At 42.5% G+C, this 17,653-nt stretch overlaps 1 protein-coding gene across 4 annotated transcripts; it reads left to right on the forward strand.

The window, feature by feature from the left end:
• The first annotated feature begins 1,478 nt into the window (after positions 1-1,478).
• On the forward strand, positions 1,479-17,355 carry Serpinb1b (serine (or cysteine) peptidase inhibitor, clade B, member 1b). 4 transcript variants are annotated; one of them, XM_006516684.1, is made up of 8 exons: positions 1,479-1,597; positions 6,918-7,192; positions 8,253-8,428; positions 10,391-10,528; positions 12,605-12,722; positions 14,293-14,435; positions 14,627-14,794; positions 16,496-17,355. In XM_006516684.1, the coding sequence occupies exons 3-8, from the start codon at positions 8,261-8,263 to the stop codon at positions 16,907-16,909; spliced, it is 1,149 nt and encodes a 382-aa protein (XP_006516747.1). In that variant the 5' UTR covers positions 1,479-1,597; positions 6,918-7,192; positions 8,253-8,260; the 3' UTR covers positions 16,910-17,355. The 4 variants fall into 4 exon arrangements, with proteins under 4 accessions (XP_006516747.1, XP_006516749.1, NP_766640.1 ...); NM_173052.2 differs by lacking the exon at positions 1,479-1,597 and having other exon boundaries at positions 7,078-7,192; XM_006516686.2 differs by lacking the exons at positions 6,918-7,192; positions 8,253-8,428 and having other exon boundaries at positions 1,494-1,597; positions 16,496-17,278.
• The last annotated feature ends 298 nt before the right edge of the window (positions 17,356-17,653 follow it).

Consider the following 17,653-nt stretch of genomic DNA (forward strand, 5'->3'; position numbering starts at 1 on the left):
GATATATTTTATTGGAAAACTAATCTACGCCATGTAAACCAAGTCAGTAAGCGACACTCCTGCATGGCCTCTGATTCAGTCCCTGCCTTGAGCTCCTGCCCCTACTTCCCCAAGTGGGGACCCGTGGCCTGAGTAGGAACTGAAATCAACCTGCTCTTTCCTCTCCAAGTTGCTTTCGTCATGGCATGTGGTTTTATCACAGCAGTAGAAACTCTGACTAAGACAGAGGGAGTGGATGGGCTGCCGCTCTCATCTCTTCTGCTTCATGAGGGCGAGCCTCATCTCCCAGAAACCTCAGCAAGCGGGCACCATCTTGGAAGCAGAGAGAAGCCTTCATTAACACAGAACTTCCCACAAGCTTTCGGTCTCAAAAAGTGAAACAATTTTGTAAGTAAACTTCTCAGTTTCACTATCGAGTTATAACACCACAAAGTAAGATATTAGCATCATGTTTTCACTGTGACTACACAACCACCCCAGCCGTGACAGTGGCTTCCACTGTGAGTGATGACAGAGACTGGAAGAGTTTGAGATTTCTATTGGGTCTTTAAGGATGACAGTGGTGATAGATCATAATAGGGAACTGTAGTGAGGGCCTCACCATGCTGAGAGAGTTCTTACTTGGCTTAGATTTGCATGTTGGCAGAAACATGGGTTGTAAAGGCACCTCCAAGTGTATCTAAGATGGAAATGAGGAACAAGGTGTGAGAAATCCAAGGAAAGACTGGCCTCTCAGAAAGTGACAGTGACCTTGGCAGAATTATGCCTGATGATTTTATGTGAAAGTAAAAAAAAATAATAATCAAAATAATCAAAATCTCTAAGCAAACTGTTGAGAATACACAATTGCTTAATGTTCAATAAAAGAAGGCAAAAAGATAAAAGACAACTTATAATGGAAAGAGAAGCCAGGTACGGAGGTACACACAAGACTGTTATCCCAGCCAAATGGGGTCTGACACAGGAAGATGGCCAGTTAGAAGCCATTTTGAACAATTTAATGCTTTCCTCAAGATATATACAGTGAAAGGTTGTCTGTGCTTAATCCTTAGTTTTTCTCTCTCTCTCCTTGCTTAGTTTTGCTCTCCTCCCCTTCTCTTTCTCTCTCTCTCTCTCTCTCTCTTTCTCCTACACCCCCCCCCCCAATACACACACAGAGGACAAGAGAAGGGTGTGTGTGGGAGGGAGAGAAACATACAGATACAGATATAGCAGAGGCAGAGCAGGGAGAAGAGAAGAGAGGGCGAAGTGAGGCAGGGAGTGCTAGTGAAATTCTCTACCATGTTAAAGAAAGAAAGTACATGCTCAGGAAAAGACTACGAAGGCTTTGCCAAAACTAGCCTTTGATCAAGAGATTCATGTGGCAAGAAGCCAGATGCTATTCATTACTGCAAGCCAGAGCAAGTCAAAGTCATCAAGGGATTATCCCAATTGCCATGCCTACCACACACCAGAATGCCTCAGACAAAAGAGTTTCAAGGAAGGGACCCAGTGTGCTGTGGGGACTCGGGATACCACAGCTGCCACATTCCAATGTGGCACTCCTTGTTTCTGCTGTCCTTCTTGAAGTCCTTGAAGTTGTTTCAAGATGTCTCAGGTCAGCTGATTGTGAGGGGGGATCTGTGTGGCACATTCTCCTGGATTTCAAGTGGACCTACCACAGAATGATCACTAATGGAGCCAGGGATTGTCATTGTGAAGTTTCCACCAGGAAGGTGTTTCACAGAAATAAAGGCAAGAAAACTGAGCCAGGGAGGGGCAGTGTGTGTGTGTGTGTGTGTGTGTGTGTGATTATTAAATATAGCTACAACCTAGGAAAGTCACAAACACTGGACTCAGTTTGTAAGAGCTGCTGCGTTTATGCACCTGGGGATGAGGTCCATCAAAGCCATGGACAATCAACTACCTTGCCCTTCCTGAGTGTGTGTCCAAGATGTGGACTAGGGAGGTGTGATGTGGGTATTCTCAAGCCTCAAGCCGTCACAGTGCTTGTAATATTGAGATTTGGAAGTTTGTAGGGCCCACCACTTTTTCCTTGCCTGTCGCTGAATTTTACAAAGAAAATTCTGTCTTAAACTGGACCTGTTTTATTTTGGAAGAAACTAGATTGTTTGGTTTCACAGGTACTCTAAGAATAATATTTTGAAATTTATATCTGATTTTGGTAATACTAGAAAGAAAGTTGAGTGGCATGGGATGAATATATACTGTATGTGAAAAGAAATATGTCCATTTATATTATTATAATAAAACACTGTGGCTGGATAACTATGAATTCTTCACGGTCATGGCTGGGCATCTGAAATAGCCTTCCTAGGAAGTGTAAGGCATCACAGAAGAAAACAAAACCAAACAACCAATCAACCAAACAGAAAAACTGGGAGAGCATGTGCATCTCTTCTGGTTTCTCTCTGTCTTAAAAAATGTAAGCAGATAAGAAGCCACCAAAAAGCTATGCCCCTTGGAGCCAGATTTTGTGCCTCTGCTGAGTTCCCACCAGGACAGTATTTCGCAGAGCTGAAGGCAGGGATTTCTCCCAGATTTCAGAGGGGTGGGGTGGGGTCGGGACTTGGAGGACAACGATGACGACTACAACTACTACAGGACAGACAAATGAGTGCCACCTAGTGGTAATGAGGATGATATTCTCTTATTCAGTCAGGGCTCCCCACCCTGAGAATCTTGTGTAATCTTAATCACTTTTCAAAGCCCCCACCTCCCAAGCACCACACACGAAGTTTCTATCTTCTGATACTTCACAGCGGGCATTATATCCAACACGGGAGTGCTCAGGAGACAAGCTCAAACCATATCCTGACTATAGCAGACATGAGTTCAAGGAGAGCAGGGCTGGTGGGCGGGATACTGCATTTTGAATGTGTTGTTTGTAAATTTCATATTGGAAGTTAATCCTCTAACAGTATTAAAATAGACATTGTGAGTTTGATTGGGACCTTATAAAAGGTGTAGTTAGACCTTATTTGATTCCACTTTCCATCTTTGAGGACACCATAACAAGTTTTTGTTTTGTTTTGTTTTTAAATTTGTGTGTGTACACAGCCATGAGTGTGCTTGCTGTGGCACTTGCACAGAGGTCAGAGGACAACTTTCAGGAGTCAGTTCTTTTTTCTACTGTGTGTAGATTCCAGGCTTCAAATCCGGGTGTTCAGGCTTAGTGGCCAGTACCTTGACCCCCTGAACCATCTCACTGTCTTCACAGGATACTATACTGAAAGCAGACAGCAAACCTGCTGGCAACTTGAACTTGAACTTCCCAGCGTGCAGAGCCTTGAGACAAATTTTTGCTGTTTAAAATCCTTCCAGACTTGGTACATTGATATTCAACACAATTGGCTTAAGTAGACAAGCACAACAGAATTCAGTTGCAGAATGAAATGATACATTAAAAGTTGGGCCCAGGTGACATACCAAGGGACTAGCAGACTCTACAGGTTAATGTCTAGCTTACCAGCAAGTCACCAGAGTGACCTCTAGTGGATGCTCCAGCCTTAACCTGTGGCTAAGGGTCCAGGATTCAGAGGTGTGGCCACTGATGGCTCTGTAAACTGCAATCAGGAGGGTGCATTGAACAGCGCTGCCAATATGGTGCCAGGAGCCTCCCGGCCTGGAGAGGGTAGAGACAGAGACACAGAGTAGGACTCTGGTGTGGCTTTAAAGACTGAGGGTCTCTGGACGGTCTAGCTCTCTAACTATACTGAAATGCTGATTCTATACTATACTAAAAGGTCCTAAAATTTTTCTTGCTCCTTCTGAGGGTAAGAAGCTGCTGGCTAGGTATTGACACCAGAAGTCTAGCAGCAGGGGATTAAGTAATGTGGCCTTTGTTCTATCTCAGCAGGAAATGCGCGGCTCTTACTTTCAGCCTGCTGGTAGAAGTAGTGCGAAGAAAAAGGTACATTTTGAAAAGTGATTATAGCATTTATTTCTAAGTTGTAAAAAATTACCTATAAAAGCTCTCTAGGAAAAAGGGGAAAAGCAGAAAGGTCCTAAGTGGGCAGGGGAAAATTTTTCTCACTCTTCTCTTTGGAGCAATAAACTTCTATTGATTTAGGAGAAGAGAATAATGTTCACAGAAGGAAGAACTTTTACATAAGCAAATATCCATAAACTCAGATACATCCATATACAGATTCACACATGCATATTTATACATTTCCATTCAAACCAGTCAGCTTGCATACATTCTCACAATTCCATACATATACACAATCCATACTTACATATGCATTTGGAGCAAAAGACCAAGCACCAGTGCAGAAAGAAGTCACGCATTCTGGATGAAAAATGAACTCCAATCTTTATTGCATAGAGGAAGTAAAAGCTTCTACCCTTTTAATGCTAAGTGAATTAAACCCAAGTTTTTAAGAAGAAAGCTTTGTTTCTTTAATAAGACTCAGCTTGCCTTGTTATTAAGAAAAGATCTGTTCTGTCCCATGGTTAGGAGAAGCCTGCCTGCCCCTCCTGCTCTCTCTGCAGCTTCTGCTCAGATCTGACTAAAACATGTTGTGTCTAGAAAGTAATCCTCAGCTCAGTTCTGACTCTTTTCTTTGTCCTAAGCACTTAAACATCTTTCAGAATCCATGATCACATGTTAAAAAGTTCACTACCACTTTGCATAAATTCACATCATAAATCGAATAAGAAGTTTACAGCAGTGAATGTTTACATGCATATCCATTAGGAGTAATTATCTGGCTTAACATTGATCACCTGTCACAGCTCCACAGGTTCACTGAAAATGAAAAATCATAACTAAGTTATTAGTGAAATTTTGTATAGATAAACACAGTCAATATTTTATCTTCTGTTCTAGCACCTAAAATAAATCATTAGTTCCCTTTTTATGACTTTTGGTTAATTGCTTTGCAACCTTTTGGAATGTGCTCTGAGTAGTAGAAAGTCTGGTTACTATCTAGAAGCAATTCACTGGGGATGCATGGGAGACTGACAGAGTTCTCATTGCAGTTTTGACTATCAGAAAAACACCTAATAGCAGCCCTACTATAAAAGACCTTAATAAATACTGATATAAATTCTTATAGGATCATCATTATGAATTAAGAAGTCATCCATTTGTCTATATAGCATCATTACAAGATAGTACATTTTTGTAGATCTACAGTGATCTGCTCAAAATAGGTAGGCTAATACCTAGCGATTGTTATATATGTTTAATAATAACAGGAAAAGCATATTAATAACAGGAATCTTTCCTAAAATTATTTTCTCCTGCACCTTGCCTATTGGAATTCTGATGTAGAGGTCAGTCTAAGGTGGTCCTCTCAGGAAGATCACCTGCTAGTTATTTGCTTGTCCTAAGATGGATCCTGACATTCTGGACAATTTATGAACGTCTTCTGACATAGATTGGATATAATATACCCACTACATCATGAGCGTCATACTTGCCACCTCTGCCGCCACATCCAGCTATATTTTTACTGACTATGGTATCACTGCCAATAGCCTGGACACCTGGTCAGTGTGGCAGCTGAATGAATGGACTGTCTAAAGATCCTTGGGTGGGAACAAGGACTCAATGGAAACAACTTGATGTCTAATGGGGACATATACTGGTTATTTGAGTGGAGATTGGGAATTCATGACCAGCCTTAAAAGAACAATGTTGTTCTTTTAAGATCTTAGGGGACTTCCTTCGCTGGGAACAGTAATTTTCCTTCCATGACACTGAACTCACTCCCATGCAACATGTTAAGTCTGCATACTATGTACTCTCTCATCAATGGCTTTATTGAAGGAGAGAACATGGCTCCAACAGGAACTGAAGATGGTACATCAAATGACCTGCTAGTGGGATGACACTATTTGACTAGGGCGCATGCACATCAAACCCTGCACTTGCAGCAGAAGGAAGTGCCCTGCAGCAGTGCTGAGGGACAATAAGCTTGGCTGTAGAGCTGGACAGGACAGCTTCCTGACTACCATGCTTTGGTGTGCCAGCCATTCTTCCACCTCTGCTCTTTAGAGCACACATCTTGGGGTTGCTTGTAGCTCTGTTCTTCCAGTGGCCCAAATGGGAGCTCTGACCCTGCCTTGGTGAAGAAGCCTCCTCTGACGCCTTCCTTTAAGGAATACCAATGGTGGCTAAAAGAAACAGGGATTCCAGATGCTCAGTCCACTCAGTACTAGCAGGGCCACCTGATCATTCATGGTAATGGGAGACACTACCAGAACTGTCAGGTTTGTACAGAATGTGATTACCCTTACTGGGCTGCAGTGGTCAGTAAAGTGAATGAGATGAGGTCATGTTCCATGTGGGATAAACATGGTTAGTAGACTGCACCAGGTGATGGGGGAAAGGAGAGAAAAAGATGTGAGAGGGGAGGGGACCAGGAGAAGGGACCAAGAGCGAAGAGAATCAAGATAGCCAAGAGAGCAAATGGCCAAAAATGGCAGGGTTACATAGGAAAGAGAAGCTTGCAGAAGAGTAGCCAGGGCCCCAGGGAGGAGATGTTTAGTTCAGGGGAGAGGTGAGAAAAACTGAGAAGAGCTACAGGTACTGATGGAAGATAGAAGCCAGAATGAATTTTGGTGTGCTAATAGGTACCACAGTTAGCCAGTTGCTTCTTTGGAACCCAACATAAAGGACTTTTTTTCCTCCTCCTCCTCCTCCTCCTCCTCTTCCTCTTCCTCTTCCTCCTCCTCCTCTTCCTTCTCTCTCTCTCTCTCTCTCTCTCTCTCTCTCTCTCATACATAGGTGTAGCTAGAAACTGGAGCACTGTGACCTTATTCAAGGGGCCACAAAGGTGCCTCTACACCCCCATGCACACACCTTACAAAAAAGGATCTCTAGCATTTTTGCAGTCTTTCAGTGGAATTCAAAAAGGAATCATTTGATTGGTAATGAGAATGTTTTTCCTCTCGGCTTTTCACAGCTCAGGAAGGAGTAATTTATCAAGTACTCTGCTTGGAGAAGTAGAGCATAGCCTGGAATGGAGGAACATGGATCCCTGTGGGCGCTTGCAATCTTCTGCTTTCATTTTGTCAGTCATGCAAGCACAGTTTTAAGTACTCACCAGGGGAGAAAAAGCTCTCTTCCCAGCTTGTGCTTGCCAGTAAGACACTCTCCTTTCAGAGTCAAGGCTGCAGCTGGCCTTGGGAGCTTCTTCCTAGGTCTCTAGCAAGTGGAGCCAGAGCTGCTACAGAGGAGGTAAGGGCCATGGGCAGCATCCCAGGAAGGTGGTTGGCAAGAGGGTGGGAGACCTCTCTGCACGTCCTCCTGGGACCTGCATGCTCTCCCCATGCCTCACCCTCACCCTAGTTGTGACACCAGACCAAGAAAGGCGATGTGGTTCCCCAGCCACATCCAAAGCCAAGCCTTTGGCCAGAGGAAGGAAGGCTGTCCCAGTCATGGTTTTGCTTTTGTTTTTCCCCTCAGCTTGCTTTTTGAACCTCTATCTGAGAGGACAGTGCCCTGCTGCTCCATAGCTTCAATCCTGGCTGCAGGGATGGAGGTTGGGAAGGAAGCTGGTGAGATCCTAGATCCTCAAAAATGATAACTGGATGTAGCCCTGGTAGCTAAACATCCACAGATACACAGCTGTGAATGGCCTGTACTTGGACAAACTGGAGTTCTGAGTTTAGGATCCAGATGGATTAGGAGTGAGTCCCAAGCAGGACTTGCTTACCCACTTCAGGGACCAGCTTCCTTCCAAATAGACACAGGAGAGTGTCTCTCTTCCCTGTCACCCATAGCCTGACTAGGGAGAGTGAGTGGCAAACCCAAATTTGCATATTTCATTCCAGCTGAGACTAAAGCCTTGACCTCAGGCATGGAGGACTGTAACCACTGAGAACTAATATGATAACATTGTTATCTTACGAGAATTCTCCTGTATGCAGAGTAGGTCCATATGGTTTTCTGGATTCATTGCACAGATGAATTCGAACCTGACATCCCACAGGGAGAGAGATGTGTGAGCTCCAGACAGAAGGCTGTGTAGTGTGGGCACTGTGCCAGGACCACCAGCATAATTTCTCCTAAGACACACCTGTCTAGAAAGTTAGAGCCATAAGACAACCTTGGCCCTGGGCCATGTCACTGCTCATATCTGGCCCCAGCTTTGTGTGCCTAGAGGAGTATTCTTGCCTCTTTGGAAAAATTGGAGGGAGCCGGATTAACCTACTGCAGGTGCTAGGGGTGGGTGGCAAAGCTGTGATAGGTGTTGGTAGTGTTGTAGCTGGCAAAGCTGATCTCCTGTCTGTTGCAGCCTTCACCATGGAGCAGCTGAGTTCAGCGAACACCCTCTTCACCTTGGAGCTGTTCCACACACTGAAGGAAAGCAGCCCCACAGGAAACATCTTCTTCTCTCCATTTAGTATTTCTTCTTCCTTGGCCATGGTCTTTCTGGGAGCCAAAGGCAGCACTGCAGCCCAGCTCTCTAAGGTTAGCAGAGGCCAAACTGGCCAGCTCTCCCTGCCATATCTCTGCTGACATGGTGCAGTCAGACTTTCACAAAAGCCCTCCCCTCCTCCTAATCCCTCTGCTCCTTCCATCACTGCCCGCACCACCCCAACCCCCCAAAAACCTTCAGTTATTCATTCACCGGCAGCTTCGAGTGAACATAGGGTAGTGTCTCTGTTCACTTGGGGAAACAGAGTGAAGAAAAACAAGGACAAGACCTGTGGGCTTTGAGTGCCTCCTACTTCCATGAGTAAATTGTGTAAGCCCTGCACTTCCTCAGAGCTATGGGTTTCCTGTTTTCCTTTTTGAATGGATCATCACTGTTTATGAAACATGCCTGTAATTCAGTGTCTGTTAGCAATTCCTCTAGGCTCTGCCCAACAGTTGCCTAGCAACAGCCAGATTTGGAGCCTGGCTCCAGTGTAAATCTGTTGGGCTCTTGGCTCTTGTGCCCTCTCCCTCTCCCTCTCCCTCTCCCTCTCCCTCTCCCTCTCCCTCTCCCTCTCCCTCTCCCTCTCCCTCTCCCTCTCCCTCTCCCTCTCCCTCTCTTTCCCTCTCCCTCTCCCCACCTCTCTGTCTCTCTTTACAGTGTCTCTTCCCCTTTCTTTCTCTCATCTCTCTCTTTCTGTCCTTCTCTGTCCCTCTTTTTCTCTGCCTCTACCTCTTTCCAAATCTCCCATCTGCTCCCTGGCTCCCTTCCCCCCTACACTCCCTTTTTTATTAGGATTGTCACATGGCTAATACCTACTGGGGAACATATTGACAGGGATTGCTGCCACTCTTTTATAAAACATAACAATGCTAACTTCAGGCATATAGATATGGGAACAAGCTACAGGAGGCAGCTTGGTGGTGGTACCCATTGTAGGGACAAGGTAAAAGATAGCCATTTGTCTGTGTTTCCAGGCTTAACCCTGTGCCTTTCTCCAGCCTGATTTGACTGGCTGTGGGTCTGCAGGATTAGCAATGGGAAAGTAAAAGTGGCCTGGTCAACAGAACCTACATCCTCTCACCCCACCCCTGGGAGACAACAGGTCACCTTTGCCCCCCTCCCCATTCTTCCTTAATGGGTGTGGGGTGCTCTCGGTGTTCCTTAATTCTGAGAGGACAATTCTTGCCACCTTTGGAAGTCTAGGCAGGAGTGGGCAAAGTGTTTCCTTATTGATCTGCCTGGCTACTTTGTACCTGCTGCTTATTGCTTCTCATAGGTTATGTTTGCTTCAATGTTAAGGTTTTACTGCTGACAACTTCAGGAAACAATAATGTTAATGTCCTTTCCTCCCCATTTCAGTGCAAGTGCATTCTAACAAGCATATACCTCAGAGATTAGCACAGACTGTGGACCTTGTATGCTTTTTTGTATTTTGTGTTCTAGAAGTGAGTAACCAGCCCAGACCTCACACAACCATCAGAGGCCTCTTGACATACAACAGACGGAAGAGGAAATAAGCTCTCACCAGGATAAACTTATGGAAGTTATTTCTCTAGGGAATGAGGTGTGGACCTCAGTAAGATAACCAAAGAAGAAGGCCTCAGTCAGTCCTACATTTTCATTCTCACAGATGGATTGAGTCTTATTTACACAGTACAGTTCTGAGACTTTTAATTTTTGTTTTAGCAACTTTGTATATGACACAGAATATAAACATGAGCATACCACTTAAATCATTTATGAAAAAAATCAGATATAAATATTTAGTGTTTTAACCATTCACATTTGGGGAACTATTAAAAATATTGAGAAACCATGTCTAATTATAATGTCTCACTGAGTCATACATTTCTGGTTGTACTTGGATTGTTCTGCCAATGTCATGTTAACAAAATATTAGGCTGTAGATACTTGATATTAGGAAAAAAAATATTTGGTGGAACCAGACACCAAGGGGTTACTTCAGAACTTTGAAACAGACAATTGTATAAAGCATGTTTTCCTTCCTTTAGACTCTTCATTTTGACTCTGTTGAGGACATCCATTCATGCTTTCAAAGCCTGACTGCTGAAGTGAGCAAGCTGGGAGCATCTCACACTCTGAAACTTGCTAACAGACTGTATGGAGAGAAAACCTACAATTTCCTTCCTGTAAGTACCTAACTCTTCACATTCTGAAACTTCCTGAAGTGACACAGACTATTCCTGGCATGGACATGTTGCAAGACATTCAAACAAACAAACAAACAAACAAACAAACAAACAAAACACAAAATGCATGTGGGACTTTCATCTCAGTCACTCTAATGAAAGGATCCCTCCTGCATGTCTTATTAAAGCACAAGCAAGACAGAAGGGATGCCTTTGTGGGGAAGAGTGCTTCTTGTACAAGCTTGAGAAGCTGAGTTTGGACCCCAGAACCCATGAAAAATGCCAGGCATGGCTTTATACTCTCTTGAAACCCCAGCCCTGTGTGGAATGGAGCTATGAGGACCCCTTGGGCTTGTAGACCACCAGCCTAGCCAGATTCATTGGGAGAATTTGTCTTAAGGGAACAAGGCAGAGAGTGAAATAAGACACTTGCATCTTCTCTGGACTCCATGATTGAATAGGTATGTACACCCATATACACATATGTATACACATAAACACCACTTACAGAAATACACACACATGTACACACACACACACATACACACAAACACCCTGACACACCAACACACAACCACACACACACACACCCTGACACACCAACACACAACCACACAAACACATACACACACACACCCTGACACACACACACACAACCACACACAACCACACACACACACATACACACACATACCCTGACACACCAACACACAACCACACACAACCACACACACACACCCTGACACACCAACACACAACCACGCACAACCACACACACACACATACACACAAACACCCTGAAACACCAACACACAACCACACACACACATACACACACACACCCTGACACACACACACAACCAAACACACACATACATACACACACACACACCCTGACACACCAACACACAACCATACACATACACACACCCTGACACACCAACATACAACCACACACACACAAACACACACTGACACACCAACACACAACCACACACAACCACACACACATACACACATACACACACACCCTGACACACACATACAACCACACACAACCACACACACACACACACACACATACACACACAACCACACACACACATACACACACACACACACTGACACACCAACACACAACCACACACACACACACACACACACTGACACACCAACACACAACCACACACAACCACACACCCTGACACACACTGTGACACACCAACACACAACCACACACACATACACACACACCCTGACACACACATACAACCACACACAACCACACACACACACACACATACACACACAACCACACACACACATACACACACACACACCATGACACACCAACACACAACCACACACACACACATACACACACACACACCCTGACACACCAACACACAACCACACACAACCACACACACACCCTGACACACCAACATACAACCACACACACACACACACACACACCCTGACACACCAACACACAACCACACACACACATACACACACACACCCTGACACACACACACACAACCACACACAACCACACACACACACATACACACACATACCCTGACACACCAGCACACAACCACACACAACCACACACACACACACACACACACATACACACACACACACACACACCCTGACACACCAACACACAACCACACACAACCACACACACACACTCACACCCTGACATACCAACACACAACCACACACACACACACACACACACACACACACACACACAATCACACACGGAGTCCTTAAAAGTCACTTGAGCATTCAACATTTACTGATTTATGAAAATGTGTATGTAAGATGAAAAATGAATTAATAAGCTTTGTGTTTGCACAAGAAATGTTAAATAAAGGGCTATACTTGCCATTTCTGCACTGTAACCTTAAAAAATTGTTAGGACTGTAAATATCAACACAATAGAAAAAATATAGGTGAATTATTAATGAAACTTTTCCATTTTTATGACTTTTTCTCTTTGGGATTTTAGAAAAGTTCTGTAGGGAGTCGAAGTTTTCTTGACACTTCCTTTTTTAAAAATAGGAGTTCTTGGCTTCCACCCAGAAAATGTACAGTGCTGACTTGGCCGCTGTGGATTTTCAGCATGCCTCTGAGGATGCAAGGAAGGAGATAAACCAATGGGTCAAAGGTCAAACAGAAGGTGAGAGGCTGAGCAGTGCTGGATCTGTTAGTCTGTTTCCCTTCTGGAACTCACACCTTACGAAATCAGCTTGTGAACTAAAGGCTGATTTTGACTCACAGTGCTGGAGGCTAGGTTTATAAACTATTGGACTCATTCTTTTGGACTCATGGTGACACTGCACTTTGTGTTAAGACAACATTTCAGAGGAGGCCTGTTCACCTCACTGATGAATAAAGAGAAAGGATAAACCAGTGTTTCACAAACGTTTTCAATAGCAGTGCCCCACCTTCAATGTAGGTTTGACAATGAAGACCTACAATCATAGTTCTTGGGAGGCTGAGGCAGGAAGGTTGCTTTGAGCACATATGTCAAGACCTGTCTCAAAATAAAAACAAATAAAAAAGACAGACTCCACAATGATCTATATAGATTTTCACCTAGGACCTGCACTTTAAAAGTTCTTCTGCCTTCCAATGAAGGATGGAACAGAGACCAAATCTTTAAGGCAGGGGCCTTTGGGGGACCCCTCTGAACCACAGCAGAGCCATTGATAGGTGAGATTCTCACTCCCCACACTCTCTCACTTGCATCTCCTTTCTCCCTTCCTCAACTTCCCAAATCCTGGCTTATGTGCAGTGACATTCAGATGCTATTCCCTAGAATAAGGAACAACTTCAAATGTCAGAAATTCAACAGTGGAGAAATACAGACATGATTTAATAGAAGCAGTTGAATACCTTTAGGATCACCAAAAGCTCTATTTAATGTTAAAATCAACATTAAAATGCAGAATAAGATTAATAAAAATGCCAATACAAAAGTGTTTAGAGTGAATGTGGAAAGAAATGATACCTGAAACTTCATGGAACTATGAAGTCAGCATTTAGAAACTGTTACAGCCATGATATTTTTTTGGCCACCATCTTGTTCAATAACTCAGAACTAGTGGGTAGGGAGTGACTCACCCTCTGGGCTCAATTTAGCTTTGGGATGGATCTCGCCTCAGTCTTGTCATTGTGTGAGTCAGCACCCAGGGATCTTGTCTGGAATTTGATTAGTTCCCAGCAGTGCATCAGGCTGTGTGGAAATGGTTTCTGTTTCAATAGACTTACATTTGCATAAGTCTTCTTATCTCTTGGATATTTCTTGAAAACCCTTTTCAAAGGAGCAGGCTCCTACTTAGCAGATTTGAAGATATTATTTACCAGTGACCAAAAATATATCCATTATGGATTTTTGAAGACCAGCCATTTATAAAATAATCCTTTGAAGATATCTGACATACTATAATGACTATATATATATATATATATATGTGTGTATATATATATATATGTGTGTGTGTATATATATATATATATATATATATATATATATATATATATACATACATACATACATACATTTACAGCATAACAGGCACAAGCTTTTCTGGTTTACAGTTGGTTTATTGTAAATAAAAATGAAACAATTGGGTCTTTCCACCTTAACATTGAGTTAAAACAAAATATGTTTGAGTTAATAAGTTAAGAGTTTAAAATCAGAATTGCAATATGGATCTTTTAAAAAGTTCCCTTTGTCTTTTCAGGTAAAATCCCAGAACTGCTGGCTAAGGGTGTGGTAGACAGCATGACCAAACTTGTGCTAGTGAATGCCATTTACTTCAAAGGAATATGGGAGGAGCAATTCATGACAAGAGAAACAATCAATGCTCCATTCAGACTGAATAAGGTCAGGAGACACCATCATCCTGGGTTGTTCTTCATTGTATGTGTGTGGGAGTGCTGGGATTGTAGCACAGGGCCTCTCCTATTGTAAGCCAAGCCTTTAGCATTGTGTCCTCTACCCCAAGACCCCAAATTCCTCTTTGTACTAAAAGAGCAGAGGAAATGGTTTGAGTGATCTTTTTTGTAATTGTTCAGAAAGACACAAAAACAGTGAAGATGATGTATCAAAAGAAAAAATTTCCATTCGGTTACATTTCGGACCTGAAGTGCAAGGTGCTGGAGATGCCTTACCAGGGTGGAGAACTTAGCATGGTCATTCTGCTGCCTGAAGACATTGAGGATGAGTCCACGGGTCTTAAGAAGGTAACTGGCTCTCAAAGTCATGATTCCTGTTTCTTTTCACTGTACTGTTCTTATATTTCACATTTGTACACTGCACCATAAACACTTGTTCTTCCACAGACTTTACTCAAACTCCCTTACTAGTTTTCTCACAGTTTGGTCAATATTGTCCACCAGGAGTTACTGCTCTGAGGCCTTATGTTTTACAGTTGTCCTTGTTGTCATTGTCATCATCATCATCATCATTTATTAATCGAATTGACCATGTACCTTGGGTTAGGCAAGTGTTCTGTCTGTGAGCCAAGCTCCCAGCCCAGTGGCCTAAAATTTAAATGGTTAGAATAATTGCTGCCTTCAGTGAAGCATTGCGATGGGGAATGTCTAGAGATTTAAAGAAAATGTAACAATGATAAGTGGCCTGTCACAGAATGTCTCTTGAAGTATCTTGAAAGGAATTGTAATGAGAATTGACTTACATCCTTAGGGATTGTATGTCTCCTGACAGGATTAGAAGTAGAGATAACTGTGAAGATTACAGAGTTCCCCCAGCAATCCTCGGCTGCACTATGCCTTAGCTCTTGTTCCTTCCCAGCCTACACTTGCAATCAGGAAGGAGCCTGCTGTCATTTGAATGTACTGAGTATGTACCGGCACAAACAAGGTCCATTTGTCAATTGTGTTTTCTGACTGGTAATTAAATAAGGTTCTAATCTCAAAAACCAAATTGTCACTATCTATAAGATAAGTGGTTCTCTTTTGGTCCTAAAAAGGAACAATAATACTTGATGTTTATACGGTCCTTACTATGTGCCAAGCCCTTTACAAATATCAATTTATTCAATGGTCACAACAATGCTACAAAGTTGGTGTCATTAGCATGCCTATTGTATTTTATTTTTTACTCTAGTCCACTCTACTCTGCCCTACTCTGGTCCATTCTACTCCACTCCAAGGATAAGGTCTTTCTGTATAGCCAAAGCTTTCATCCCTCTTTCAGTTGTACCTGAATGCTGTGATTGCAGGGTATATGCCCCCATGTCAGATGCTTGTCCTTGTTTTAAATGAACTAAGTCTCATACATTTTGTCCATTTTTTATTTTTACCCAGGAGTTATTAGAGATTGTTTCAGCTCTAATGGAGTTTACAGGTCACTATAACATAAGAATGTTTCAGAATAAACAGAAAATTCTTCTAAAATTTTGCTTGTACCATTCAAACAACCAGGGAAATGAGACCTCTTACAGCTCATCAGTCATTCAGTGTGATGGAGGTTTAGAAATCCTGAGTTCATGATAGGATGGGTAGATGGGTGGACTGAAAGAAGACTAGAATTGAAGGAGTAAGTGAGTGTGGCAGAGAAAAATTGATAGAAGGATGCATGAAGGATGGATAGATGGATGAAGAGTGGATGATGGGTGGATGTATTAATAGATGAATGCATGATGGATGGGTAAATGAATGATGGATAGACTGATAAATTAATGCACAGATGAATGGATGACAGACCTATAATTAAATGTTTTTGTACTTGGACCCTCAAAGACCTGAAATAGTTCTGTTATATTCTACCAATTGATAGACAAAAAATGAAATTCAGGTAGAATCTGTTTGTGATGAAAACATGAAGGAAACCTATTTGTTTTGGCAATTATGGATTGTTCATTTGAATAGTACTTTATTTCACTAGTAAATTAACTTCTTTCTGCCTTAAATTCATTCCAGATTGAGGAGCAATTAACTTTGGGAAAACTTCATGAATGGACCAAACATGAGAACTTGAGAAACATTGATGTCCATGTCAAATTGCCCAGGTTCAAGATGGAAGAGAGCTACATACTCAACTCTAACCTGTGCTGCCTGGGAGTGCAGGATCTCTTTAGTAGTGGCAAGGCTGATCTCTCTGGCATGTCAGGATCCAGAGATCTTTTCGTATCAAAAATTGTCCACAAGTCATTTGTGGATGTTAATGAGCAGGGAACAGAGGCAGCTGCTGCCACAGGAGGCATTATTCAGGTGCTCTGCGAGAAGATGCCTACTCCACAGGAAGTATTCACTGTGGATCACCCATTCCTTTTCTTTATTCGGCACAACCCCACAGCTAATATGATCTTCTTTGGCAGGGTTTGTTCCCCATAGAAGAAGGAGACTTTAGAGATAGAAGGCAGAGCTTAGCATTTCATTCCCTGAGATTAATGATGATTATTCCATTAGTCCTTGTCAATAAAACCTCTATACAAAACACAATCATTCTTTCTTTTGTATGTGTGTATGTTTTGTATGTTTCTTTTGTATGTTGGCTTTTTATATCCATTGGCATGGGTATGTATATATTGTTTTTCCCCTGAAAAATCTAATTTCCACTGTCAACAGAATCACGTCTAAAAGCTAAAGAATTAAATAGATGTATAGATTCATGACTGTGAGGTAACCTGTGCAATTGTAATAGGCTCCTGATAGGCATGAAAATGTATGGCTTTTCCCATTCAATTGTTTTCCAATTTAGAATTAGAGTAAGAAAAAAAAAACCAGGACATAAAACTGACAATTCATAAAGCCCTAATAAAATTAATGGTTGCAAAATACCACTTGCTATCTACTTTCTTTCATGGTATGTGAAATGAAACAATGCTACTTCTTTTATACCCTTTTGGAAGCTTCCCTACAATGCATCCCTAGTTATTGAGGCCAAGATTGAAAACAGATATGCCATAGGAACAAATATAACTGAAGAGTCTTCTTCTTGTGAAAACATACAGTCTCCATGATTCTGTCCTATAGGATCAGAATCCTCATTTTTAATCAGCCTCCCCGGGGTTTCTGGTAAAGCTTCTTGACCTCCATTACTCAAGTTGCTATGGTAACAAGATGACTTTGTGCAAA

The sequence above is a fragment of the Mus musculus genome, chromosome 13 (assembly GCF_000001635.26).
Source record: "Mus musculus strain C57BL/6J chromosome 13, GRCm38.p6 C57BL/6J".
Lineage (NCBI taxonomy): Eukaryota > Metazoa > Chordata > Mammalia > Rodentia > Muridae > Mus > Mus musculus.

What these genes read in the sequence shown, in the direction of transcription:
- Serpinb1b (XM_006516684.1), top strand. Translation starts at nt 8,261, where the DNA reads ATGGAGCAGCTGAGTTCAGCGAACACCCTCTTCACCTTGGAGCTGTTC. An exon ending in CTGCAGCCCAGCTCTCTAAG is followed by an intron (nt 8,429 to 10,390) that starts GTTAGCAGAGGC and finishes TCCTTCCTTTAG; the next exon opens with ACTCTTCATTTTGACTCTGT. An exon ending in CTCCATTCAGACTGAATAAG is followed by an intron (nt 14,436 to 14,626) that starts GTCAGGAGACAC and finishes GTAATTGTTCAG; the next exon opens with AAAGACACAAAAACAGTGAA.